Here is a 24,772-nt window from a genome sequence, read left to right on the forward strand (position 1 = left end):
TTGCATTGACACTAGAGAAAAAAAAAAGTTTATATAATAAGGATAAGCTCTCCTTTACAGGACCTCGGAGGTATGGGTAGTTGCTCTTAACCATTTGAGTTACAAACCCCCTTATTACGTACCAATCAACATTTGTAAAAATTTTTAAAAAAAGTTAGGCAATCACGATTCTAGACTTTTTGTTTATGTTTTTTTTCAATTTATGAACTTTCGAAGGAGGCGATCATAAAAGTTAAGGGCAAACCAAAAATTAAGGAAAAAAAATGTAAGGGATGGGCGAAAAATACTAGAATCAGATAATCTACAACAAGACTTCACTTAACCACTTCCTTTCATTCATAATCTTTCTGTTTCCCATTCAAAATTATTGTATATTTTGTTTATTATTCAATAAATGTTCATGAAATTTGAATGACCTCTTTTGGTGGAGATTGGGTGCCACCAAAGCAAATAGTCAAAAATGATTTCCAATGAAAAATAGAAGGCATTTCTATTAACAAATTGCAACAAAAACTACTGTCAAGTAGCAAGTCTCACACAGAAAGATTTGAGGGCTGATTGTTGGATCACATTGGCTTAACACAAACTTGATATGAGCCCAATTTGAACGATGAAAACCAAAGGAATTTGGCCCAACTGATGTTTTGGGCTGAACCCATATGAAAAAAGCGAAAAACGTTTTGTTCTTGTCCAAAAGAAGCGGTTCGAGCAATGACAAATACGTTGTCTCTTTGAAGTTACTGTGTGCGCCATGTTCTTCATCATCTCTCTGTCTCTCTGAATGGCACTCTCTTTCAGATTTTGGCGCCTAAATCTCCTCCCAAAACCTTCACTTTCACACCTACAAACCACTCTCAAAGCTCTGAAACCTCTCAAACAAAAACTAAGTCCCATATGTTCACTTCCCATGTCTTCTTCTTCTTTGAATCCCTTGAACTCCCACCTCTCCGTATCAAAAAATCCCACTTTTTCAGAACCTCAAAATCCAACTGCATGTCCCCAAGATGATCTCGTTGTTCTGGGCATTGAAACCAGCTGTGACGACACCGCTGCCGCTGTCGTATGATACTGATTTTGCTTCCTTTGATGCTTCTTTTGTACTTGGAATTTGTCAATTTTGTGTTTTTCTGGACTGAGTTTTGTTTTTTTTGTTTGGGTTTTTTGAGTATAGGTAAGAGGCAATGGTGAAATCCTCAGCCAAGTTGTGTCTTCTCAGGTATGTATATTTTGTTTCTTGGATTTAGTTTTGGCAGTAAACCTGGAGAGTGTTAATGAATTAATAAAGGAAAGTTGAAGAATTTTGCTATGTTTTCTTGATTGGGCATAAGAAGCTCAAAGAGGATTTTTCTTACTGAGGCCTAGTAGTTGGGGGCTAAGGCTTACTTATGGAAGACTGCAAAACTCATTCATACCATAATAGAAACAAAATGTACTAGTATAATCCACATTTCACATAAGTAATGTTTGATCTTCAAAAATTTACAACTGCTGGTCATGAATAAAGCTCGAGAAGGGTGATTGAATTATCTCATATTTCCAGAAAATACTATGGAGATAATAATTGCATGACCTTATGGCATCTATCACAACTTCACTAGTGAAATTGATGATCAATTAGTCCATCCTTGTAAGACTTGAAAAATCTCAAGAGTTGTGTCTGTCAACTGCTGAAATGTCATCCACGCGTACGACTTTCACGCAGCTGAAACCTGAAAGTCGCCCACAATCTTAGCATTTCTTATCTGAGACTGAGATATGTGAAACATTTTATGGAGATATATCATTGCTCCTTGAAAAGCCAACTGAAATAAGTGGTGTAGATAGAAGAGACCACAGTAGACCCCTTTCCCTCTTGGCACACTCAAAACATTTCAAGTACACAACAACAATGATTCTTGTATAAAGCTTTCATTTTTAAGTTGCCAAAAGAAACAAAACTAAGAAGAATCTTGCTGGGTCTGCGTCCCTGTCATGTTTACCTTTTCTACAAGCCCTTGGTTGACCGATACCTTGAAAAAAATCCAACCTTTTTCCTTTTGTTTCTTCCATTAAAAAAAAAAAAAGTTAACCATTGAGAAAGCTAGCCCTCTGTTTCTTCCATTAGCCATGAATTCTACTACTATATGGTTTTCCATGAATACTATATTGCTCATCTTCCTTGGTAGTAATTCTCCCACCTTCCACTTCCATTGCCATTGGTGAATTGGGCTGAAAAAGGTGGTGGCTTTTTGTGTGTTTCTCTTCAAATATCTACTTGTTAGAATCAAGTGTATGGTGGAAACAATATGGTCCTGTAACTGTGCTATGTAGTGTGTTCTTTTAATTAGCAAGAATGAGCTATTAATTTATATAATTTCTTTATTCTACTTATACTGGTTACTAATTTTGAGCCTTGACCGCATCAAGGCAGATTTGCTTGCTCAATATGGAGGTGTTGCTCCAAAAATGGCAGAGGAAGCGCACTTGCAAGTGATTGATCAGGTAAAGTTTCTTCAGTACGATCCCTTCAAGTTCCGTTTGATGTTTCATTTCTTGTTTATACATGTGGTACTTGAGCCAGATTTTGATACTTGTGTTGGCACCTACATCACACTTATATCCTAGTTGTTTTGAAAACTTGCCATGTCACTGTCAGTCACTTTTGGATGGCTTTCAAGGCTATCTTCTTTTGTTTCTTGGTGATTTTAAAATAATTTAATGATAACTTGGGGCTGAATTTGTGATTTTTTATTGCAGGTTGTGCAAGAAGCGCTTGACAAAGCTAAATTAACTGAGAGGAATTTGTCTGCAATAGCGGTTACTATTGGTCCTGGTTTAGGCCTCTGTCTTCGTGGTAAAGTTACTATCACTTTTTGTTCTGTTTCCTCTTCTTCTTAATTTTCCAGTGTTGTATGTTTATTTGAAAATTTTCTTACCACTGATGCCTTATGGTTGAGTTTGTGCCGGGAAACCTGGCCTTAATATAGCAGCTGGGGATCATCGTGAGGAAAGTAGTAAACTTAATTTTATCTTTCGAGCATCGATTTTCTGTTCAAACTACAAGGAATTGGGTCACATTTTCTTTCTTGTGCCCTGAACTGACCAGATTTGAATTCTTTGTTACTGCTAAGGAGTTTATTAGCACTAATGTTTCATTCAATTGTTGTGCAGTTGGTGTGCGGAAAGCTCGTAAGATTGCTGGTAGCTTTAACTTACCAATCATTGGTGTACATCACATGGAGGCTCATGCTCTTGTAGCCAGGTACAGAATGCCAACTATCTATCCAATGGAGAATGGGGTGCACAAAATCTCTCTCTCTCTCTCTCTCTCTCTCTCTCTCTCTCTCTCGCTTAGGGGAATATTGTATCTTTAAATTTGTCTAATCTGTCATTAGCTTTGTATTTGAAATACTGATGTGAGTTACTTATACATATGATAAATCTCCTTCTCTCGTTCTAGGTTAAACGAAAGAGAGTTGCAATTCCCTTTCATGGCTCTGCTTATTTCAGGTAGAAACTCTACACCTTTCCTACATCAGGTCTATTTTACTAATTTCACTCAAATTCGATCTACATTTTTAGACTACATGACAGTACCATAATCAGAAAAATGAGAAACTACATGACCACATTCAAGTCCATGGGTTACTCCTCTGATGTATACGGTACGGTCATATGTTGCAAACTAAATTTGCACAAGTCACACCTAATTTTTTTCCCTTATTTGTTATTTTCAAAATCTAAAACCACTAAAATGTCTGTTTTTAGCAAGAAAAGTGGGTGATTTTGCTGTGTGTTATTGATTTAGTTGAGGAAATTTATATGTATATATATCTACAGAAACTCTCCAATGCAGACGGTGATAACATCCAGACGTCTGCATAGGAGAATTTCTGTATAGATATATATTTTTCGGAGGAGAGGTTGTTCAGTTTCAGTGGTGTGGCTCGGTTTATTAGTCAACATTCAAAACAGATAGATGTTTTAATGTAAATTAGAGCAGATTCAGCAGGTTTAGTAAAGCTTCCTTTCTATTCTTGTTGTCTGTCATCAGGAGGACATAATCTACTCATTCTTGCTCGTGATCTTGGCCAATACATACAACTTGGTACCACAATAGACGATGCGATTGGCGAGGCATATGACAAGACTGCAAAATGGCTTGGTCTTGACTTGAGGAGAAGTGGTGGGCCAGCTATAGAAGAGCTTGCTCGAGAGGGTGATGCAAAATCAATCAAATTCTCAGTAAGTTATCTTCCAAGACATTCTCTTTATCTAGTGTGGTTTCCTTTGGCTGAATATGTATTGTTTGGTTCTACATACGAAGTCTGTTATATATGACCTAGATTCCTGCAACGTGAAGTCGTATCCTAAGTTTGATACTCATTTGTTTTCTAGACTCCAATGAAACAACATAAAGATTGCAACTTCTCGTATGCTGGTCTGAAGACTCAAGTGAGGCTGGCAATTGAATCTAAGAATATGTATGTATATTCTGTAGATACTATACAATATTTTGAATGTTGAAACTTCTATTTTATGTTTGTCCTGAACTTTACTTATATCACGCATGTCCAATGAAACAATTGTGACTTCTCATACACTGGCCTGAAGACTCAAGTGAGGCTTGCAATTGAATCCGGAGATATGCATGTAGGTTATATAGAATATATGATAATTTTGCAAGCTGAGACTTCGGTTTTATATGTTTTTTAAAACTTTTACTGAAGATAAGGAAATCTGGCTATTTACAGATGTTGACCAGGCAGCTTATGGAACTGATAAGACTGTTAAATCACAAAAAATTGTTGTTGGTTGTTTCCAGTACTGCTATATTGTAAATTGTTGTTGGTTGTTTCCAGTACTACTATATTGTTCTGTGCAATTATTCATGTCAGCAAGCTTAGCTATTTTCTTTTTGTCGCCATATTTCCTGTGTTGTGCAGTAATGCTGCAATTCCTATTTCTTCAGCGAGCAGCGAAGATAGAAGGACTCGAGCTGATATTGCTGCCTCTTTTCAGGTTACTGAATGTGTATTTGTTTCAGTCTTTATCCTAGTTTGATCCGATTTTGAATTTTTAGGTCTTGACTCTTTTTTCTTCTATTTCTTTTTCACAATAAGATTGTTTCTTATGCAGCGAGTCGCAGTATTACATCTGGAGGAAAGGTGTGAGCGAGCAATTGAATGGGCTCTGAACATTGAACCTTCTGTAAAATATTTGGTGTGTAAACTGCACTTTTGTCAGTTTTGTATTCTTTAACCCACCTCGTTATGATGGGCATCTCTTCTTTATGATAGTATTCCTGAATATAGAACTTGAATCCCTCTATATATTCATCCTATGCAGGTTGTCTCCGGAGGTGTTGCATCAAATCAGTATGTTCGGGCTCGGCTTGATCAGGTTGTCCAGAGAAACAGCTTACGACTTGTGTGCCCACCTCCCAGCCTTTGTACTGACAATGGTAATTCCTTTTATCTAGTTTTGGCTCAACTTGTGGATGAGATGTGCTTTCCCTTGATAAAGAAGAATCTTAGCATGTTTACCATCATTAGCTGATGTGACTTAATTCTGAGAATTAAAAGCTAATGTACCCATACTTGGCCATTAACATATGTGGAAAAGACTTCTGGACGAAGACTAATGCCTAGTTTGAAACCTAGTTTTCCTTATCTTTACACAAAATTTCCTTTTGGCACGTTCCATATATTTATTGCTTGTCAGACAAGGTGGTCATTACTGACCTGAAGACTAATGTCTGGACTTTAACATGAACAGGTGTCATGGTGGCTTGGACTGGCATTGAGAACTTTCGTATGGGAAGATTTGATCCACCACCACCTGCGGATGAACCTGAAGATATTGTGGTTTGTTTGAAAACTATTTTTACATATGATTGCTTTTTCACATGGCCCTTCTCAAGGAGAATCCCGCTCCACTGTAGCTGGAGCAGGATCCATATCAACATCCATCTCAACACGTTAACAACTATCAATATGTCGTGCATATTGGTGATACTATCGATACTTCAATTATACAGCTGTCAATATGGATCCTGCTCCACTGTAGCTGGAGTGTGATCCCCCTTAAGGGGCCTGTTGCTTTGTTCATTCAATTTCTTATTTTCATGTTTAGTCATTTCTTTAATCTGGATCTCTTTTCCATTGATTTTTGCCTCACTTCTTAAGATGTAGTGCTGGCTAAGTATTCTTAACACCTTGCCTTTTGCCATAAAATAAAAGGAAGTAATAAATATGAATAAGATATAGGAAACCTTTCCTAGTGTTGGCCCTTGTTATTACCAATAAGCCATGCTCATACTGAATTTTTTTTTTTGAGTTGATGTTTCATGCGTCAGAACAAGGTACTGTTTTGTCCCCTTTATAATAAAACAGGTTTTCTGCTCTGAACTTTTTCTCTAACAATTAAATTGATTGTGAATCTTTGGATGAACTGTGTTTCAGAGAGTACTCCAACTATCAAATTGTTTTCCTTCATAAGCATGCGTCTATATTATGTACATATAACCATGCCAGTAACCGCATGTGTTCAGCATTCCTGTTTGTGTTTGTGTTGAGTTACCATTTCGGCCAAGGCTGTTGGCTGCTTAATCAGATATTCCTTGTCCGTCTATTATATTATTCACTGGAGCCTTATTTATCAGTTTTTTTCCCTTATGAATCAGTATGATCTGCGGCCAAGGTGGCCATTGGGAGAGGAATACGCAGATGGAAGAAGTGAAGCTCGCTCAATGAAAACAGCCCGCATTCATCCCTCTCTGACATCTATGATCCAAGCATCTTCACAACAGCAACCATAGTCTGCATCTCCTAAATCCGGCAACCACTTCATGCTGTTCAACGGTCGGAGCCATTCAATGAGTCAAATTGATTTTTATATGTTGGGATGGTTGACTCGGTTTGAGCCACCTTTCTAATGATGAACGGAAGATTGATCACAAGTGTGGCACAGGGTAAAAGACCGACCATTGGCATGAAGCAAATGTTATGTTAATGCATGTGATGCACCTTAACATATGCTACACCTTGAAGCAATAGTATACTAAACTCATACACGTTATATGGATGCTAGGACTCAAACCGAGGACCTTTTCTGGGGGAGCAATTGCTCCAAATTACTACACTAGTAGGTCTTTTGCCTGTAAAAACTTGTTAAAATGAAAGGTAATATCCAAATTCATTTGTGCACAAATTAAAAATTAAAAAGAAAAAGTCATATGAACAAGTAGTTTTTCAAAATTACAAATTCAATCACCAAATAGCTTCATTGCCATTGCCAACATTATTTACTATTTCCGAACATTTTTAATAGAGTGGTGATTTCCCCACTCCAATTTTATCCACTTACACTTCATTTTATAACTAAAAAAGGAGTGTAAGTGGATAAAATTGGAGTGGGGAAATCATTACCCTTTTAATATTGCAAAAAGAAATGTAATGAAACTTTATTTGTGTTTTTTTATTTAAGAACTCTCTTTGTCAACCAAAGATCCAAATATAATGAAATGTCAATCTTATCTTTTTCCTGAATTGAACAAGTTCAATAACAAATTTAGAAATTAAAACTAGTATGGTTATCAATCTTACCACAAATTTTTGCCTTCCATAATTACCCTGCCTTTTTTTCTCACCTCTCATAACTTGCAGTAACTTTAAACACACGTGCAACACGTGCACCAAAATTTCCCTCCACTTTCCCACCATGTTATACGTTGAAAAACCTACTTCTTTCTTTCTCTAGAATCTACACAATGGAAGTGGGAAGGTTACCAATCTCAGCATCACAGAGAGGCAAACTGATATCAGCAGGCTATACCACTCTCGCTTCGCTCTCATCTCTCTCTTCCTCCGACCTTGCTCGAGGTAATCTTCTCTCTGCCGTTGAATTTTTCTTATTTGACAGTTGGGTTTGTGTCAAATTGACAGCTTATGGGCGTGCTCGCCAAATGTTTGATGTAATTTCTCTTTGAGCTCTTAACGCAATACTGCTTCATACTTTCAAGTTCCCATATAAATTTTGAAGAGAAAAAAAATTTATGCAATATGGAATTAATTGGGTTGTGGTAGTTCAAAGTGCATGATGGTCCTGAATCCTACTAATAGTAATTTAACCTTTTGAACTGGTAAAATTAAAATTTGAAGTATTTTCGATGCTGTCTGAATTCGGGAGAGATAACCCATGTGACCTGAATTTCCAGTGTACCTTTTAATAAGATAGTTTTGGATGGTACTGCAGCAATAAAAGTAGTAATGTATTTGTGCAGTTCTTTTTCTCTTTAATGGTGTTATAAATCTTCTTTTGACAATGGCTTCTATGGTACTTTTCCAATAAGTTCTGTATGTCATGTTTTTGGTCCATTTATTTAAGGAAATCCATATTGATTTTGATAAAATTTTGAGATGCGATGGTTGAAGTTTTCTAGCATTCTTTATTGTTTAACAGATCTAAAAATTCCAGAGAGTGAAGCTTTTGAAATCCTGAAGGTTGCATCACACGACTGTAGGTTGGACCAACCAGATAAAAGTAATGGCATTTTCACTGGTAATTATCTCTTTGACCCATATATGCGAGTGCTTAAGTAGAAAAAAATGTTCTCTTGTCAGATTGTTAAACGGGGACATACATTTAGAAAGGTTTATCCAATCCATGATCCATATTGACCATTTGAAAATATAGCGTGTCATACGTACCCTATACTAACTTTTTCTTTGACTGAGTAGTTTTTTCTATAATAAAAAAATATATGAAATGTCTTTCTCCTTTTAGTGTCCTTCTTTACTGGTGTTGTGCCTTCACTGGCAAGCTCACAAGAGCCAAATATAATTGCATCATTAAGTACCCAGCTAAGAGTGTAGTTGGCCACACTTTATATTCCCTTGTAAACATGCCTTAAGCCCCATAGCACCATCATTTTCCATCAATGTTGGACAATAATGTGGTTTTGCCTGTATAATTTCCTTGCTGGTAGTGCCAGTGGATACAGCACGTCATATATGCACTTATTAAATCTATGTCAGGTGAAGTCCCTTTGTTGCCTAATGTTGATACCTGTTCTTAACCCAACAACAAGTATAACTTATCTTTGAACTTCTTGCATACAGATTAACCCTCAGTTAAGATAAGTCTGATACGTACTGGCTTCCTTCTTGCATTCGATCATTAATTCATATAATACTTTGATTATATTTCATTTCTTCTCCATTTTGTAATAACTTTTGAACCAAAGTTACCTCTTTGTTGGTTGTCATGCATTGTCATTGATCACAAACAGATTAATCATCACTTTGAGTGTAGTCTTTCTGTAACTGTTTTGTGCTATTAGAGTTGGTTTGTGTTTGTTTCCGTAACCTCAATCATTTTATTTATATGAAAGCCTTTCGTTCTTGTGTCTTAATTGTTGAAAGATTTTCTCAAGCTGTAGTTTATGCCACCATTTTTGGTATATTTTGAAAACTGAAGTTCAAAGAGTAAAAATTTTTCCTGTCTCCTTTAGGTGCACAAACTGCTTGGGAAATGCTCCATGAGGAGCAATTATTTCCACGCATCACGACATCTTGTGCTGATCTAGATAACATCCTTGGTGGGGGAATTAATTGCAAAGAAGTTACCGAAATTGGTTAGTTATTCCATTTGTATGCTTTTGTCTGCGTTGTTTATGTATGAGCACAAAATTGTAGCAAGCTTTCAGTTGTCTTCTCTTCTTTTTTATTATCAAAATAGGTGGAGTACCGGGCATCGGTAAAACACAGCTGGGGTATGTATTTTCCGCATTCTATTATTTTCTATCTTTTCTTTCATTTGTTTTCAAGGGCATCAAATGCATAGTTTGCTTTGCAGCATTCAACTTGCAGTGAACGTGCAAATTCCAGTTGATTTTGGTGGCCTAGGTGGAAAGGCAGTATATATTGGTCAGTGTGTCAACTTTTTTTTCTGTCTTATTCTGTTTTTGACAAAGGTTTCCAGTTGCATCTGATGTTTAGAACATGGTTGTTGCATGATACTTAGATACGGAAGGCAGCTTTATGGTGGAGCGGGCTCTACAAATTGCCGAAGCTTCTGTAGTGGACATGTCACATTACAATGAGCTTCTGTGGAAGGAACTTCGAACTTGCCAAGTTGAAATTCAGCCTACTGATATCTTGAAAAACATTTTTTATTTCCGCATCTGCAGTTATACGGAGCAGATTGCCCTGATAAATCACTTAGACAAATTCATCTTGGAGCATAAAGATGTAGGTATAGCATTAACATATTGATTTGAATTGGAACTTAATGCTTCTCATAGAATCATATATGCAAGGAAGTCGTCATTTTTCTATGAGCATGTCTTCATTTGTTCTGTTTGTTGATCAATTAATCTGGCTTATTTTTATATATACTTTTAAGCCTTGCTTAGTTTTATTAATATTTCTTTTAGCTGATGAACAGCTCATTTGTAAACTGAAATTGGATCTCCTTTCGATTATCATTGCATGCACTATATATAATTTTCATCACTGGAAGTACTAAACTTTCTTCCAAACAATTTTCAGGTTAAGATTGTGATTATTGATAGTGTTACTTTTCACTTCCGCCAAGATTTTGAGGACTTGGCTCTCAGGACACGGTTACTTGGTGGAATGGCTTTAAAGTTGATGAACCTTGCAAATAAATATAATCTGGCGGTAAGCAATAGTTTTCATTTCTTGAAAAGAACTCTAGACTAGTGGGCTCATCATATGTGTTGTGATGCCAGATAAGTTGATGTAATTTGAATGCAAGGAAACAGTCCTAAATTTCAATACTTGATTTCCCTTGCCAAGGTTGAATGGCTTCATTGGAATATCCCACTATCATTTGACAGGTTTCTTAGCAAGATCTAGGACAGATTTACTGTGCCCAACCAAAGCATGGTTGATATTTTCAAATTAGTATAGGCTATTGCTTGTATTATGTTTGATGTTTTTCAGAGTTAGTTACTTCTACTATTAGATTGCCATAGTAAGTGTTTGTGTGTGTGTGATATGGACATGTGTTGCCCTTAATGTTTTTCGCGTGAACTTTATTGTGCAATTAGCAGCCTGTGATGATATGTGAAATCAGCTCCTACAATTGAAATCTCCTTCTTAATGAACCTCTGTTAGTCTTGTTTTATTTCATCTTGTTGGGTTATAGTGATTGCCTCTTATTCTCTGTGGCAGGTTGTCATATTCAATCAAGTGACCACTAAGCATAAAGAAGGTTCATTCCAATTAAGTCTTGCATTGGGTAAGTTCTGTTCTCAGTTAGAACCCACCTCCACCTCCACCTCCAACTGGTTGAATGGTTAATATGGTACTTTCCGTAATCACTTGGCATCCCTGAGAGTCCTTGACAGTTTCCTGTTTCATTATACTGTCTAGGTGATAGCTGGTCACATTGTTGCACAAACCGAGTCATACTGTATTGGAACGGTGATGAACGAAATGCACACATAGACAAGTCGCCTTCTCTGAAATCAGCATCAGCTCCATTTTCTGTGACCAGGAAAGGGATTAGGAATTCTGCTTCAAACCATAAGCGAATCAAATTGATGTAAGATTTTGAATTAGATGAAGTCTATGCAATGTTTCATATTATTTATATTGTATGCAGCATGCCTATTCCATGTGTACCTTCTGTGTTGTAAGGGAACTATAAGAAACATTGCTTAGACTAAATTTATGCTCCCATTTTATTATGCTTCTTGGGAATTATCATCTTTTTTTTTTTTTTTTTTTTGTAAGGGAATATAAAATAGAATATCGTTTGTATTCTTTTCTTTTTATACTTATAAAAACTTTGAAAGAAAAAAAAAAACACCCACCTAATGATGACCATTGCCCATCGATTGTGAACGTCATGGCATGAGCACGAGCACCCATGGCTAGCCAAGGTTTTTATTTATTTACTTTTTTGTAATTATTGTTTTGTTAATTTTTTTTCTTTTTTTTTTTCAAAATTTTTTGAATTCTTTGAAAATGAATGGGGTTGTTGATATTTATAATAGAAATGATAGAGACTTAAATTACTATTTTAGGTTTAAATAGACTCACTTTAGCAGAGAGAATATCAGCCAATTGCTTTATTTTTTCTTAGACTATTATATTCTTCTCCTACTAAATGTCGTATGCACCACCATGTGGAGACGTTATATAATAATAATAATAATAATAATAGTAATAGGTCAGCAAAAATAAAAAAGATAAGATAATATAAATAAAAGTTGCATTTGTCAAACATCTGGTGCTGAAATTGCAGCATATTTTGAACTTTGCGTGGCCGACTTGAAGTTAATATATCTTCTTTTTTTATTATTTTTTATTTTTTTTATGTGAGGGGTTAATATATCTTCCCTGACCAACTTTTATACTGTTTATTGAACAAATCTTCAACACAAAGGAAATAAAAAAAAATAACGTACTGACATAGATCTCATAGACCATCTCTCCACCAAACTCTTTCATCTTTTTTCCTTTCCACCAACCCACCAAATTTGATACAACACTGGACAAAGGCAATCATTGGCTACTGAGGATTTTCTTTTTCTTTTTAAGAAAGATTTTTTAAATTAGGAAATAAGGTAGGAGTTTCAAATTTGGAAGTGGTTATATATAATAACCTTGCTTTCATATCATTTTTTTTACCAAACAAAAGAGGGAGAATTGAAACTTGAAAAAACTTCCAAAACAGAAAATATACAAAAATTTATATTTTCACTACGCAAGGGTTCACGAAAAATACGATTCATCATCCCGTGAAATATTTAACCTACTTGCACAATTCTTATACATAAAAAGTGTTACGAAAGAGGTAGCCATCGAACAAACCAAGGTGGTACATGAATGTACTAAGGTGGCAGCAATCATCAACAAATAAATAAATAAATACACAAAGCAAAAGTCAAAAAATACAAATAATTTCACCCCACCAAAAGTTAGAAGGAAAAGAAAAACAAAAAAAACAAAAACAAATATGGTCTCAATTTTTGTTTAGATAGTGGAAAAAAATGGAAGGCAGAGCGTTTCCTAATTCCTACCCTCAGTCAACGGCCGAGATTGGATATGTGCTGAATCTAAGGGTCAGCTCATCTCTCTACCTGTCCTCTTGTGCAGACGAGAAGCTCAAAGCCCAGCTCTCCCATGCGATAAAACCAAAGAGCCTCAAACGGTATCACAGGCTCTCACAAAGTCTCTCTCTCTCTCTCTCTCTCACTCACTCTCTGTCTCTCTCTCTCTCTCAGCCATAGCCAGAACCACAGGGCAAAAGCCATGACCTCGTCTACATCTGTGACTCTGTCTCAAGCCCTTTTGGCTCGCGCCATTTCTCACCATGGCTCGAGCTCAACCTCAGACCGGGTCTCTCTCTCTGCAGCCCTCACTCTACCAACTTTCTCCGGTCTCAAATCCACTTCATCGTCGCCATCATCGTCGTCTTCGACGTCATCCAAGCTCTCTCGGTTCCAGCGCCGCCGTCTAGGCGCGAACAGGCCGGTCCGGGCCGCCGCCGTCGAGACTCTGGACAAGACCACAGAGACCTCTTTGGTCGAGAAGTCGGTCAACACGATCCGATTCTTGGCCATTGATGCTGTAGAGAAGGCCAATTCGGGTCACCCCGGTTTGCCAATGGGCTGTGCTCCAATGGGTCATATTTTGTACGATGAGATCATGAGGTACAACCCCAAGAACCCGTACTGGTTCAACCGTGACCGGTTCGTGTTGTCTGCTGGACACGGGTGTATGTTGCAATACGCTTTGCTTCACCTTGCTGGATATGACAGTGTCAAGGTGGGTTTTTTTCTGGGTTGTATGTCTATTGTTTGTTTGAGTTGAAAATGAATTTGGGTTTTATGTATGCGGATTGTATTTTGGTGTTTTGGTGGAGAATTAGGACATTGGTGGAAAAATGTTTTAGGTTTGAGCTTAATTTTCTGATGTCCTTTTCTTTTTGTTCTCTCTCAACACACACTAGATTTGATTCGGCTGTTTGTTTGGTAAATTCATGTGTTTGAACATATGCATGTTTGTCTGGTGAGGTTTTATGATTACATTGCTTTTCTGTTTTTATGAAAACAGATGTAAAGACACTTGCTCATTGGTTTGTTCTTAACCAAATTTTGAAGTGGCATTTACTTCTGTTTGTACTTTTGGGATATGGGTGCCTTTTGTTTCATTAACCCAGTAATCCACTTATAAATAAATCTATCACTTTTGTTAACTTTGCTAATGATTCACTCGTTCTCACATAATTGACTGAACATTGGGTATGACCTTATGATTTGAATTTGGATCAATGAGTAGGAAGAAGACTTGAAAGGCTTCCGTCAATGGGGAAGCAAGACCCCTGGACATCCTGAGAACTTTGAGACACCTGGTGTTGAAGTCACAACTGGTTAGATTCTCTCTTCGATTTTCTCTTACTTATTGAAGTACTTATGAGTTTGTAGGTTAATTGATTACTCTTTTTAGAAGGGAAAAAAAATTCATTAGCTTTAGATGGTGTTCTTAAAATTTTCATCATTTTATGCAGGTCCTTTGGGGCAAGGCATTGCAAATGCTGTTGGTTTGGCCCTTGCTGAGAAGCACTTGGCTGCACGTTACAACAAGCCAGACAGTGAGATCGTTGACCACTACACGTAAAATAACTACCTTGACGTTTGAACTCGTTTTTATCCCTTCCACTCTTTGATTTTTGCTTAGCGGTATAGGTGTTGTTTCACTGCAGATATGTTATATTGGGTGATGGTTGTCAAATGGAGGGTATTTCAAACGAAGCTGCTTCTCTTGCGGGGCATTGGGGACTTGGGAAGCTGATAGCCTTCTATGATGATAACCACATTTCCATTGATGGAGACACTGAGATTGCATTCACTGAGAGTGTTGATACCCGTTTTGAGGGTCTTGGGTGGCACGTTATCTGGGTGAAGAATGGAAACACCGGGTATGATGAGATTCGAGCTGCCATCAAGGAAGCAAAGGCTGTCACAGATAGACCCACTTTGATAAAGGTCAGATATGTGCTGCATTCTTTTCAGATTGTTGAATGTTGAATATAGTACACTTGGATGTGATTTGAAGAAAAAAACCATTATCTATGAACTATTACATTCGTCACTTATTTATTGGAAAAGGTCTAATAGTTGTGGTAATTGTATAATAGCTCAAACAGCTTTGTCATTAAATCTTAGTAAGAGGGCAAGCTACATGATTTTTTTGTATAAATGCCTATTTTTGGAGTTCAAAGGGAATTTGATATGACATTTCCACATGTCTTTTTGTCATAGTTCATTTTGATTTGATATTAGTCAATGTCATATTGAACTTTTGCATCTTTGCAGGTGACAACAACCATTGGTTTTGGATCTCCAAACAAAGCAAACTCGTACAGTGTTCATGGTGCTGCATTGGGTGCCAAGGAAGTGGATGCTACCCGGAAGAACCTTGGATGGCCATATGAGCCTTTCCATGTACCAGAGGATGTTAAAAGGTAAGGACCACCCCAGTAAATTTCTATTGTTTTAATCAGTCTACTAGCATTAATTACAGATCATCTTGTTTGTTTCTATCTTAGTCATTGGAGTCGCCATACCGCTGAGGGTTCTGCTCTTGAAGCTGAATGGAATGCCAAGTTTGCTGAATATGAGAAGAAGTACAAGGAGGAAGCTGCAGAGCTGAAATCCATCATTTCGGGTGAGCTACCAGCTGGTTGGGAAAAAGCACTTCCGGTGAGTAGAGCTCTACCTTTAATTGCTCTTTTTATCTTTAAGAACCTATTTAGTTATTTAACATGCGGGCTACTTGGCAATGAGCGCAAAAACATTGGCGCAAGCATTCTGAATGGCGTTGGTATCATGTCTTGGCTTCTTTTGGGTCCCTGCACCTGAACTTAGTCTCAGAATTGGCCAGGCCTACTTTGCAGATTCTGTGATAAACCATTTTGTATATTAATGTAGCTAGTTAGGAGTGGATATGAAAGTCATCTTATGAGGTCTACTGTTTGCAATTTTCCAGACTTACACTCCAGAGAACCCAGCTGATGCTACCCGAAATTTATCTCAAGCAAACCTAAATGCCCTTGCGAAGGTTCTCCCTGGTCTTCTTGGTGGAAGTGCAGACCTTGCTTCTTCCAACATGACTTTGCTAAAAAGTTTTGGAGACTTCCAGAAGAACACCCCGGAAGAACGCAATGTTAGGTTTGGTGTTAGGGAGCATGGGATGGGAGCCATCTGCAATGGGATTGCCCTTCACAGCCCAGGCCTCATTCCATACTGTGCCACTTTCTTTGTTTTCACGGACTACATGAGAGCTGCCATAAGGATCTCTGCCTTGTCAGAGGCTGGAGTTATCTATGTTATGACCCATGATTCAATTGGGCTTGGAGAAGATGGACCAACCCATCAACCAATAGAGCACTTGGCAAGTTTCCGGGCAATGCCCAACATTTTGATGCTCCGCCCAGCTGATGGGAATGAGACTGCTGGGGCATACAGGGTTGCAGTCCTTAACAGGAAGAGGCCATCTATCCTAGCCCTCTCTCGCCAAAAGCTGCCCAATCTTCCTGGGACTTCCATTGAGGGAGTCGAGAAGGGTGGTTACATTATATCAGACAACTCTTCAGGTAACAAGCCAGATGTCATTTTGATTGCAACTGGCTCCGAGTTGGAAATTGTTTTCAAAGCTGGTGAGGAACTCAGAAAAGAAGGGAAGGCTGTTAGAGTTGTCTCCTTTGTTTCTTGGGAACTCTTTGATGGCCAATCAGATGCCTACAAGGAAAGTGTTTTGCCGGCTGCAGTAACAGCAAGAGTTAGCATTGAAGCTGGATCAACATTTGGGTGGCAAAAGCTTGTTGGAAGCAAAGGAAAGGCTATTGGAATTGATCATTTTGGGGCAAGTGCACCAGCTGGAAAAATATACAAGGAGTTTGGCCTTACCGTCGAGGCAGTTATTGCAGCAGCAAAAGAAGTTAGCTAGGCAACTTGTTATTTAGCAATTTGGTTTTGGATGGAGATCAAGGTAAGAGGCCATATTCTTGTGATTTGTTTCACAGTATGGCCTCTTTTGTTTTAATAAAATATTATTTTCCGTTTGTTGCTTATAATTCTTCAGTGAAGCAACATGGATCAAAAGAGAGGGTAGGGTATGAGAATGCTCTTCTTGTATTTTGTAACAACTCTTGGACCTGTCTTGAGTTTTGTAATGCTAATGCTCACTGGTTAATCAATGAGTGTCACTTTCTCCATCATTTTCTTCACTTTGTAACTCAGAAACTATTTGGGATTGTCTATTTTGTAATAAGAAGGGCAGCTTTACACTTGGAATAAATATTATAACTGTTATTTTCAGGTAAATAAAGTAGGGCAATCCATTTGTGTGTTCCCTCCATGAAAGCGGTTTTGTATGTATTCTAATTTCTAAAATGAATTGGATTTGGATAATGGACATTGATTTCAAGCCATTCAAAAGAGAGTAGGGCAATCCATTTGTGTGATGACCTTCCAAGTTATGGCAACAACCTTATGTGTAAGAAATTTGGCATGCCGTAGCCATGGGGTCCACATGTGGGTAATGAAGGGCAAATGCTGACCCTTAAGTCTGTGGTTGTTGAAGCTGCTGTCCTCACCCTCACCTATCCATATTGTTGTCTTTTACCACCAAAAATTCATTGTTATGATATAATGATATGCAAGTATGGCTGGGTGTTAGCAGAAGGTGCATATTTAACACAGGTTGGTATTTCCTTCCCTCAAATATCTTTCTTTGGAATTGACAGTGAAGTTTGGTGCTGGCAGTGGGACCCAATTTACAAAAATATTATAATTATAATTTAACCTAAAATATTGTTTAGAGAATTACAGCATATTCGGCATACTGAGCATATTCTTTTATTATATCTCTCTACTTGGATTTTTTTTTTTTTTAGCATATTATATCCCAATTTACAAAAAAGGAAAATAATGACCTCAAATTTCCATATCATTATTAAAGTGAGAATTAATTTGGTGAGTTTTGGAATATACTATGCACAATGTATATATTTATGCTATATTATATTCCTTTTCAACCAGGCATCTCCCCACAACACTGACAAATGAAAAGTACCATTAGAGTAAGATGCACATGTGCATGCATGAGATTTGTCACCTAAATCTCTTATCTACCAATTGACCAACACACATCGTTTTGATTCAATGTGATTGTTTTTGAAGGGAGGGTGGAAAATAAAATAGTCACAGAAAGGATCAACACAGGCCAACCCAAAATGACTCTGGGGAAAGCCCATTTTTTCAGATTTGGGAAGAACATGGAAACAGAAAAGTTCTTGACCACACCAGAGAAATTAGTACGAGGAGGAAAAGGTTTAATGAACTTTGTTGGTTTTCAATGAGTTAATCCTTGTTTAATATTTTCCAATTAGAGAGCAATTGAAAGGTTGTTTTCTACATGCTCAAGCGATAAAACATGTGTACATGTGTTGGTTTTTCAATTACTCGTGTGTAAACATGCTCTTTTTCGTTTGTTTGTTTTTTTTGTTGTTTTTCATGTGCAACGACATGTTGCAGACGAATTTAATGTGCAGTGTGCAGGCTGACATGTGAGACGACCCATCTTCCAAATAATGGCCCATATCTACTTCCTCGATTCTCAAGGCCCACTTTTTCATGTAACGGAAGTTTTTTTTTTTATTTTCTCCTTTAGAATTAGTAATTTAAATTTAGAGTTTGAGAATCTCTTCTAATATTGGGAAGAGAAGTACGCAAGTTCTCATATTTAGGGTTAGAAAATGTGTACGTGTGTCAAATTATGATTGATAGAAAGTTAAGAATTTCTACTTTTCAGAGGAATGAGGCAAATATTTTTCCTTTTATAGAACCTCATGAATAGGGCATTGTTCGAGTTTACTTCTTAGGTCAAAATAGTCCATATCAAGATAAGGCGAGGCCAAACAAATATAGTCCAATCTCTTTGGTTCGCATCTATTAAGTATTAACCATACTTAGCATGATATGTGCTCTAGTTTGTGCCTCTAAGTTAATTGAATATATGACTTTCGTCTATATGGATAAATACTGTTAAGTACTTAATTTACAAAATTACAAATTCTTTGCCCATAAATTTTAACTTTTTAAAGGCAACAAAAAGGAAAAAAAATGATATATGGAATGGAGAGTGATTAATGAATTTCTGTTGGATCATCAAGTGGTTGGTATGGTCACATGATGGCTAATTAGAGCTCCAACTCTTTTAGAAATTATTTTTTTTCCTGACTATAGAAAATGAATAATGACATGGATCTCCTGATAAGGGGGTTGGTGAGAGATAGTGACACTCACTCTATATTTTCCCATTCGCAGCAAAACGTGAGCAAGCCCTACCAACCCAATTAGTGAACAAATACTCCAAAAACCCCTCTAAATCTTTTTCTTCCTAGAAAAGGCAGAGTACACCACTTCAAAGCACAAGGTACAACCCTTCAAAGCACAAAGGCAAGTAGCTAACATTTTGAATATACAAATTTCCCCACATGGGAAAATAGAACTTCCTCATTTATATTTCAAATTTCTGGTGTCAGAATTGGTTGGTAAATGGTAGAGAGAGAGTCCATCAATCCCCACCTACGACCACTCCCACCAAAAACCCAACTTTCCATTCCGCCAAGCACCCATTAGAGAAAGAGAGAAAGTGAGACAACTCTTAAAAGAGAGTTTGAGAGAGAGAGAGAGAGAGAGAGAGAGAGAGAGAGAGAAATAGCGAGATGGCCCAAGTGAGCAAAATCTGTAGCAATGGAGCTCAAAGCATCAATCTTTTGCCCAACGTTTCCAAACCCCAAATACCCAAATCTTCAAATTTACTCTCATTGAAGTCACAGTTTTCGGGATCCTCAAATTCTTTGAGTTTGAAGCTGAAAAATGGGTTTGTGGGTACTTGTACGGTCGACAAAGTCAGGGTTGGTCCGCTTAGAGTTTCAGCTTCAGTTGCCACAACAGAGAAGCCGTCGACAGTTCCAGAGATTGTGTTGCAGCCCATCAAAGAAATCTCGGGCACCATAAAGTTGCCGGGTTCCAAGTCGTTGTCGAATCGGATTCTGCTTATTGCTGCTCTATCTGAGGTATAAAAAAGATTGTCTTTATTAGCTGATTTGAATTTGATATAAGCCTGATAAAGTGTGCTTGGGATTGGTAAGCTTTGTTTAGAAAAGGATTCTGTCTTGTTGATAAGTAGATTGAATATTTTGTGGTTTGGAATCTGAAATGTACTTGGGGTGGGATATAACTAATAAAACTGGAACGAGATCAGATATGTTTCTGTCGACTAATTAATTGTATTAGAATGTGGTTCTGTTTGGTGGATCGGAAACTCTTGAAAGCAAATTGATTTGTTGGAACAGTATTATCCAAGTTATCCTATTAGAGAGAACAAATTCTGTTGTTCCATAGAGTGATTGATGATACTTCCTTTTGCTTCATACATTTTATTTTCAAGATTTCTTTACATAACTCTTGTTTTCATGCTATTATTCAGGGAACAACTGTTGTAGACAACTTGTTAGATAGTGATGATATTCATTATATGCTTGGTGCATTGAAAACCCTTGGGCTCAATGTGGAAGAGGACAAGGCAAACAAGCGAGCAGTTGTGGAGGGTTGTGGTGGTCAGTTTCCTTTGGGTAATGAATCAGGAGATGAGGTGCAACTTTTCCTTGGAAATGCTGGTACAGCAATGAGGCCATTGACAGCTGCAGTTGTTGCTGCTGGTGGACATTCTAGGTTCGTCTGATTTCCATATTAAACTAAAATTGTGATCCTGACCCCTTGGATGGATATTTTTTCCCCCAACATTTTACATGACAGAACAATTTTCTGTTAAATACTTACATATTTATTGTAATTCAGCATCCTTGAAATCTGTTTTTAAAGTACTTCGCTACAAACTAGTATCATATTTTAAATGACTTTCGTGTACTGTTAAAAATGGTCAGGTATGTGCTTGATGGGGTGCCCCGAATGAGGGAGAGACCAATTGGAGATTTGGTTGCTGGTCTTAAGCAGCTTGGTGCAGATGTTGATTGTTTTCTCGGAACAAACTGCCCTCCTGTCCGTGTAATTGGAAAGGGAGGCCTTCCCGGGGGAAAGGTATGTTTTGCATCATCTTTTACAGTAATGGTTGTTTAATGTTTTGTTCTTGATCAAATTCATTGTAAACAATAAGATACTATGAAAGTCTGATCAATAATAGTCTCTGAATTTTATTGTGTTATTTGAGAATAAAATATCCGTGTTATTTGAGAATAATAGTCTCTGAGTTTAATGTCCGTGTTATTGGAGAATAAAATATCACTCTTGTATGTGTCAAAATATGATTTCTTCTTCCTGAGTCTCTTATGTTTTCTTTTTTGAATTTGCTGAAGCTCTTAAGTTCTTGGGAAGCTGAAGCTCTTTAGTTAAAAAAAACAGAGAACTTATGCAATATATAATGTTTTAGTTGCCCAATTATTCATTGGCTTTTTCTAGGGAAGATAACCCATTTTGATTTCTTGCACTTGGCGGTTTCAAAAAAGAAAAAGGAAAAAGGGGACATAATTTAGTCATTTGTTATATTTGATATATAAACTCTTTGCAGATGTTATCTCATGCTAATTAATAAATCAATAAATATTTTGCAATAGTTTCCTTCTTTTGAACTAAGCCTTTGTAGTGGTAATTCCTGCAGTGTTGATGAAGGTCATCATTTTAATCTATATTTATGTGTTGTTTTCAGGTGAAGCTCTCTGGATCAATTAGTAGTCAATACTTGACTGCTTTGCTTATGGCAGCGCCTTTGGCTCTTGGAGATGTTGAAGTTGAGATCATTGATAAACTGATTTCCATTCCTTATGTGGAGATGACTTTGAAGTTGATGGAACGATTTGGAGTCACAGTGGAACACAGTGATAGCTGGGATCGGTTTTTTATCCGAGGAGGTCAAAAGTACAAGTACGTCTTATTTATTATATAGCTGGACCAGTTTGTGCAATATGGTTGTGTTGTGTGTAACAAAATGAAAAAATCTATCAGGTCACCTGGAAATGCTTTTGTAGAAGGCGATGCTTCAAGTGCAAGTTACTTTCTAGCAGGTGCTGCTGTCACGGGTGGGACAGTCACAGTTGAAGGCTGCGGGACAAGCAGTTTACAGGTATTTCACAGAGACCAAGATATTTTGTTTACTTCTGGTTACTTCCCCACTGTATGCATGATTTCAGATTGGTACAATCTTTAGTATTCTTGGGGCACTCTATTTTTCAATTCATAGTTACAACCATGTCTCGGTGATTTTTGAAAAGTAATTATGAATTACATCTAGAAAATTCTAACAATCTTACATTTTTTTGGTCTTTCATTAATCAAGGGAGATGTAAAATTTGCTGAGGTTCTTGAAAAGATGGGTGCTAAAGTTACCTGGAGAGAGAATAGTGTCACTGTTACAGGACCACAGCGAAATTCTTCCAGAAAACACTTGAAAGCTGTTGATGTCAACATGAACAAAATGCCAGATGTTGCGATGACTCTTGCTGTAGTTGCTCTTTTTGCTGATGGTCCAACTGCCATAAGGGATGGTATGGTGTATTTTAGTTTGTTTAATCGCTTGTGCTTAACATTTTAGTTTTATGTAGACAGTAAAGGTAAGGCATGGGTGGAGTCCATATAGGTCTCAGATTTTCATGTTTCGAAGTAAATAAGCAAAATAGAAAAAAATAACTTAGTGAAACGAAAATAAAGAAACGAAAATCTTTTTCATATAGTTGTTCAAGAAGCGAGAATGATTTTTTTTTTTCAGGTCGAAGCCCTTGTTGATAAGTATATAATTCGAGATTAATCATTTTTCTTATCAAAACAGAATGCTCATGGTTTTAAAACTACTGCATGTTATTCAAAAATTACTTGTGAAAACACCTGCCTTGACTTCTTGAGTTTGTATTCTTCAGTGGCAAGCTGGAGAGTGAAGGAGACAGAAAGGATGATTGCCATTTGCACTGAACTCAGAAAGGTCAGTTGTTAGTGGCTTTCCTTTTACTTGATATTATCATATTCCTACACCTTGTTAAGTATGCCTTCTGTAACATGCTTGTAATTTGTAACATTATATTTCAGCTGGGAGCAACTGTCGAAGAAGGACCAGATTACTGTGTAATCACACCGCCAGAAAGATTAAATGTGACAGCAATTGACACCTATGATGACCACAGAATGGCCATGGCTTTCTCTCTTGCTGCATGTGGAGATGTTCCAGTCACTATCAATGATCCGGGTTGTACCAGAAAAACTTTCCCTGATTACTTTGAAGTCCTTGGGAAGTTTACCAAGCATTGAACAGCTACTATAAGTACTCATATGTAGATAGGGAGAGAGAGAGAGAGAGAGAGAGAGAGAGAGAGAGGAATCATCCGTGTGCCTCTACAACCAAGCAAGTGCAGATGGAAGCCACCCATTTTTATTCTCTTTATTGTCTTGTAATTTTGGATGATTATATTTGCAAGTTGAGCTCACTATTGTTCCAAATATTGTGATCTTATTTTACTCAATAATAGTGTATTAGTGATTTGGTTCTTGGATCTTCTTTGTACCTTTCTTTTGGACAAACTCTCACATTTGTTTATGTAACTCTTTAACTATTTGTCTACTCAAGAGTAGTGAATTAGTGATTTGGTTCTGGGATCTTCTTCTAATTAACAACTAAAACTGAAACTAGTAGTGATCAGTGATCACCTTAATGTGGGCTCAGATCAGTGATCACCTTAATGTGGGCTCACATCTTTCTTCCTATAAAATGAACAAAGCAATCTACCGATCTTGGCGAGAGAATTTTATTTTTCAAATAGTTGTTAGAAGTTAGGTTGAATGTTTTCCAGCTTGAAGCCCTTGATATAATTCAACTATTAATCTTTTGCTTGTCTGAACAAAGTGCTCGTGATTTTATTAATCCTGCATGTTTCAAAAACCACAAGTGAAATTTTTCTTGAGTTTGTATTCTTTAGTGTCAAGCTGGAGAGTGAAGGAGAAAGAAAGGACGATTGCCACTTGCTTTTGCACAGAACATAGTCTCTAGTGGCTTTCCTTGCACTTGATATTCCTACACCTTAATACATATGCCTTCTCTAACATGTGCGGGCATAATATTTCAGATGGGAGCAACAGCTGCAGAAGGACCAGGTTACTGTGTAATCACACCGCCAGAGGAACTAAACGTGACAACGATAGACACGTACAATGACCACAGAATGGCCATGGCTTTCTCTCGTGCTGCCTGTGGAGACGTTCCAGTTAAGGATCCTGGTTGTCCCAGTAAAACATTCCCTGACTACCTTGAAGTTCTTGGGAGGTTTACCAAGTATTGAACAGCTATTATATAGACATTTATAACCAAAGCAATGCAGATGGAAGCAACACTTTTTTATTCTCTGTATTGGCTTGTAATTTTGGATCACTACTTTTGCAAGCTGAGCTCATTATTGTTTCTAAGATTGTGATCTTATTCTACTCAACAATAGTGAAAATTGGTGATTTGGTTCTTGGATCTGCAGACCCTTTTTTCTTTGTACCTTTCTATGGGACAAATTCCATCACATATGTTATGAAACTCTAAACTATTAGTTCATCCCAAAAGCACTTTTTGTTTGTCATTGCATTGGTTTCTAGCAGCACCGTCCTGGATCTACTATACTATTGAGAAGAGCCATGAGTGCTATAAACTTTATTAGTAAACTACAACGTGTGTAGATTTAATCACGTGTCCATGTCCAG

The 24,772-nt window shown here is 37.2% G+C and overlaps 4 protein-coding genes across 6 annotated transcripts; all 4 read left to right on the plus strand.

Moving 5' to 3' along the window:
• LOC18785767 (probable tRNA N6-adenosine threonylcarbamoyltransferase, mitochondrial) lies at positions 706 to 7,122 on the plus strand. Its single transcript, XM_007217902.2, has 13 exons — positions 706 to 1,060; positions 1,172 to 1,216; positions 2,407 to 2,481; positions 2,737 to 2,833; positions 3,151 to 3,241; positions 3,440 to 3,489; positions 4,034 to 4,224; positions 4,378 to 4,463; positions 4,926 to 5,001; positions 5,119 to 5,202; positions 5,329 to 5,443; positions 5,758 to 5,846; positions 6,665 to 7,122. The coding sequence occupies exons 1-13, from the start codon at positions 782 to 784 to the stop codon at positions 6,797 to 6,799; spliced, it is 1,413 nt and encodes a 470-aa protein (XP_007217964.1). The 5' UTR covers positions 706 to 781; the 3' UTR covers positions 6,800 to 7,122.
• Positions 3,310 to 17,318, plus strand: LOC18785217 (transketolase, chloroplastic). Of its 2 annotated transcripts, XM_020556803.1 has the most exons (8): positions 3,310 to 3,328; positions 13,189 to 13,784; positions 14,298 to 14,388; positions 14,527 to 14,632; positions 14,722 to 15,004; positions 15,335 to 15,483; positions 15,568 to 15,721; positions 16,008 to 17,318. In XM_020556803.1, exons 2-8 carry the CDS (start codon positions 13,269 to 13,271, stop codon positions 16,965 to 16,967), a joined length of 2,259 nt encoding a protein of 752 aa, XP_020412392.1. In that variant the 5' UTR covers positions 3,310 to 3,328; positions 13,189 to 13,268; the 3' UTR covers positions 16,968 to 17,318. The 2 variants fall into 2 exon arrangements, with proteins under 2 accessions (XP_020412392.1, XP_007220240.1); XM_007220178.2 differs by lacking the exon at positions 3,310 to 3,328 and having other exon boundaries at positions 13,109 to 13,784.
• LOC18784589 (DNA repair protein RAD51 homolog 3) lies at positions 7,078 to 11,698 on the plus strand. Of its 2 annotated transcripts, none has more exons than XM_020556805.1 (10): positions 7,078 to 7,163; positions 7,741 to 7,862; positions 8,443 to 8,541; positions 9,494 to 9,616; positions 9,721 to 9,754; positions 9,838 to 9,908; positions 10,006 to 10,232; positions 10,533 to 10,664; positions 11,181 to 11,247; positions 11,382 to 11,698. In XM_020556805.1, exons 2-10 carry the CDS (start codon positions 7,751 to 7,753, stop codon positions 11,555 to 11,557), a joined length of 1,041 nt encoding a protein of 346 aa, XP_020412394.1. In that variant the 5' UTR covers positions 7,078 to 7,163; positions 7,741 to 7,750; the 3' UTR covers positions 11,558 to 11,698. The 2 variants fall into 2 exon arrangements, with proteins under 2 accessions (XP_020412394.1, XP_020412395.1); XM_020556806.1 differs by having other exon boundaries at positions 8,458 to 8,541.
• On the plus strand, positions 19,559 to 23,648 carry LOC18786788 (3-phosphoshikimate 1-carboxyvinyltransferase 2). The gene is made up of 8 exons (XM_007218940.2): positions 19,559 to 20,103; positions 20,517 to 20,761; positions 20,974 to 21,127; positions 21,753 to 21,967; positions 22,049 to 22,166; positions 22,380 to 22,587; positions 22,957 to 23,018; positions 23,123 to 23,648. Exons 1-8 carry the CDS (start codon positions 19,750 to 19,752, stop codon positions 23,339 to 23,341), a joined length of 1,575 nt encoding a protein of 524 aa, XP_007219002.1. The 5' UTR covers positions 19,559 to 19,749; the 3' UTR covers positions 23,342 to 23,648.

Source organism: Prunus persica, chromosome G2 (genome assembly GCF_000346465.2).
Source record: "Prunus persica cultivar Lovell chromosome G2, Prunus_persica_NCBIv2, whole genome shotgun sequence".
Taxonomy (NCBI): Eukaryota; Viridiplantae; Streptophyta; class Magnoliopsida; order Rosales; family Rosaceae; genus Prunus; species Prunus persica.

Excerpts from the sequence above, each read along its gene's own strand:
- LOC18785767 (XM_007217902.2), top strand. The coding sequence starts at position 782 with ATGGCACTCTCTTTCAGATTTTGGCGCCTAAATCTCCTCCCAAAACCT. Across the intron at positions 1,217-2,406 it reads GCCAAGTTGTGTCTTCTCAG|GCAGATTTGCTTGCTCAATA; the intron begins GTATGTATATTT and ends GACCGCATCAAG. Across the intron at positions 5,847-6,664 it reads ATGAACCTGAAGATATTGTG|TATGATCTGCGGCCAAGGTG; the intron begins GTTTGTTTGAAA and ends CTTATGAATCAG.
- LOC18784589 (XM_020556805.1), top strand. The coding sequence starts at position 7,751 with ATGGAAGTGGGAAGGTTACCAATCTCAGCATCACAGAGAGGCAAACTG. Across the intron at positions 9,755-9,837 it reads ATCGGTAAAACACAGCTGGG|CATTCAACTTGCAGTGAACG; the intron begins GTATGTATTTTC and ends TTTGCTTTGCAG. Across the intron at positions 10,665-11,180 it reads CAAATAAATATAATCTGGCG|GTTGTCATATTCAATCAAGT; the intron begins GTAAGCAATAGT and ends TCTCTGTGGCAG.
- LOC18785217 (XM_020556803.1), top strand. The coding sequence starts at position 13,269 with ATGACCTCGTCTACATCTGTGACTCTGTCTCAAGCCCTTTTGGCTCGC. Across the intron at positions 14,389-14,526 it reads TGGTGTTGAAGTCACAACTG|GTCCTTTGGGGCAAGGCATT; the intron begins GTTAGATTCTCT and ends CATTTTATGCAG. Across the intron at positions 15,484-15,567 it reads GTACCAGAGGATGTTAAAAG|TCATTGGAGTCGCCATACCG; the intron begins GTAAGGACCACC and ends TTTCTATCTTAG.
- LOC18786788 (XM_007218940.2), top strand. The coding sequence starts at position 19,750 with ATGGCCCAAGTGAGCAAAATCTGTAGCAATGGAGCTCAAAGCATCAAT. Across the intron at positions 20,762-20,973 it reads GCTGCTGGTGGACATTCTAG|GTATGTGCTTGATGGGGTGC; the intron begins GTTCGTCTGATT and ends AAAAATGGTCAG. Across the intron at positions 22,588-22,956 it reads TCCAACTGCCATAAGGGATG|TGGCAAGCTGGAGAGTGAAG; the intron begins GTATGGTGTATT and ends TGTATTCTTCAG.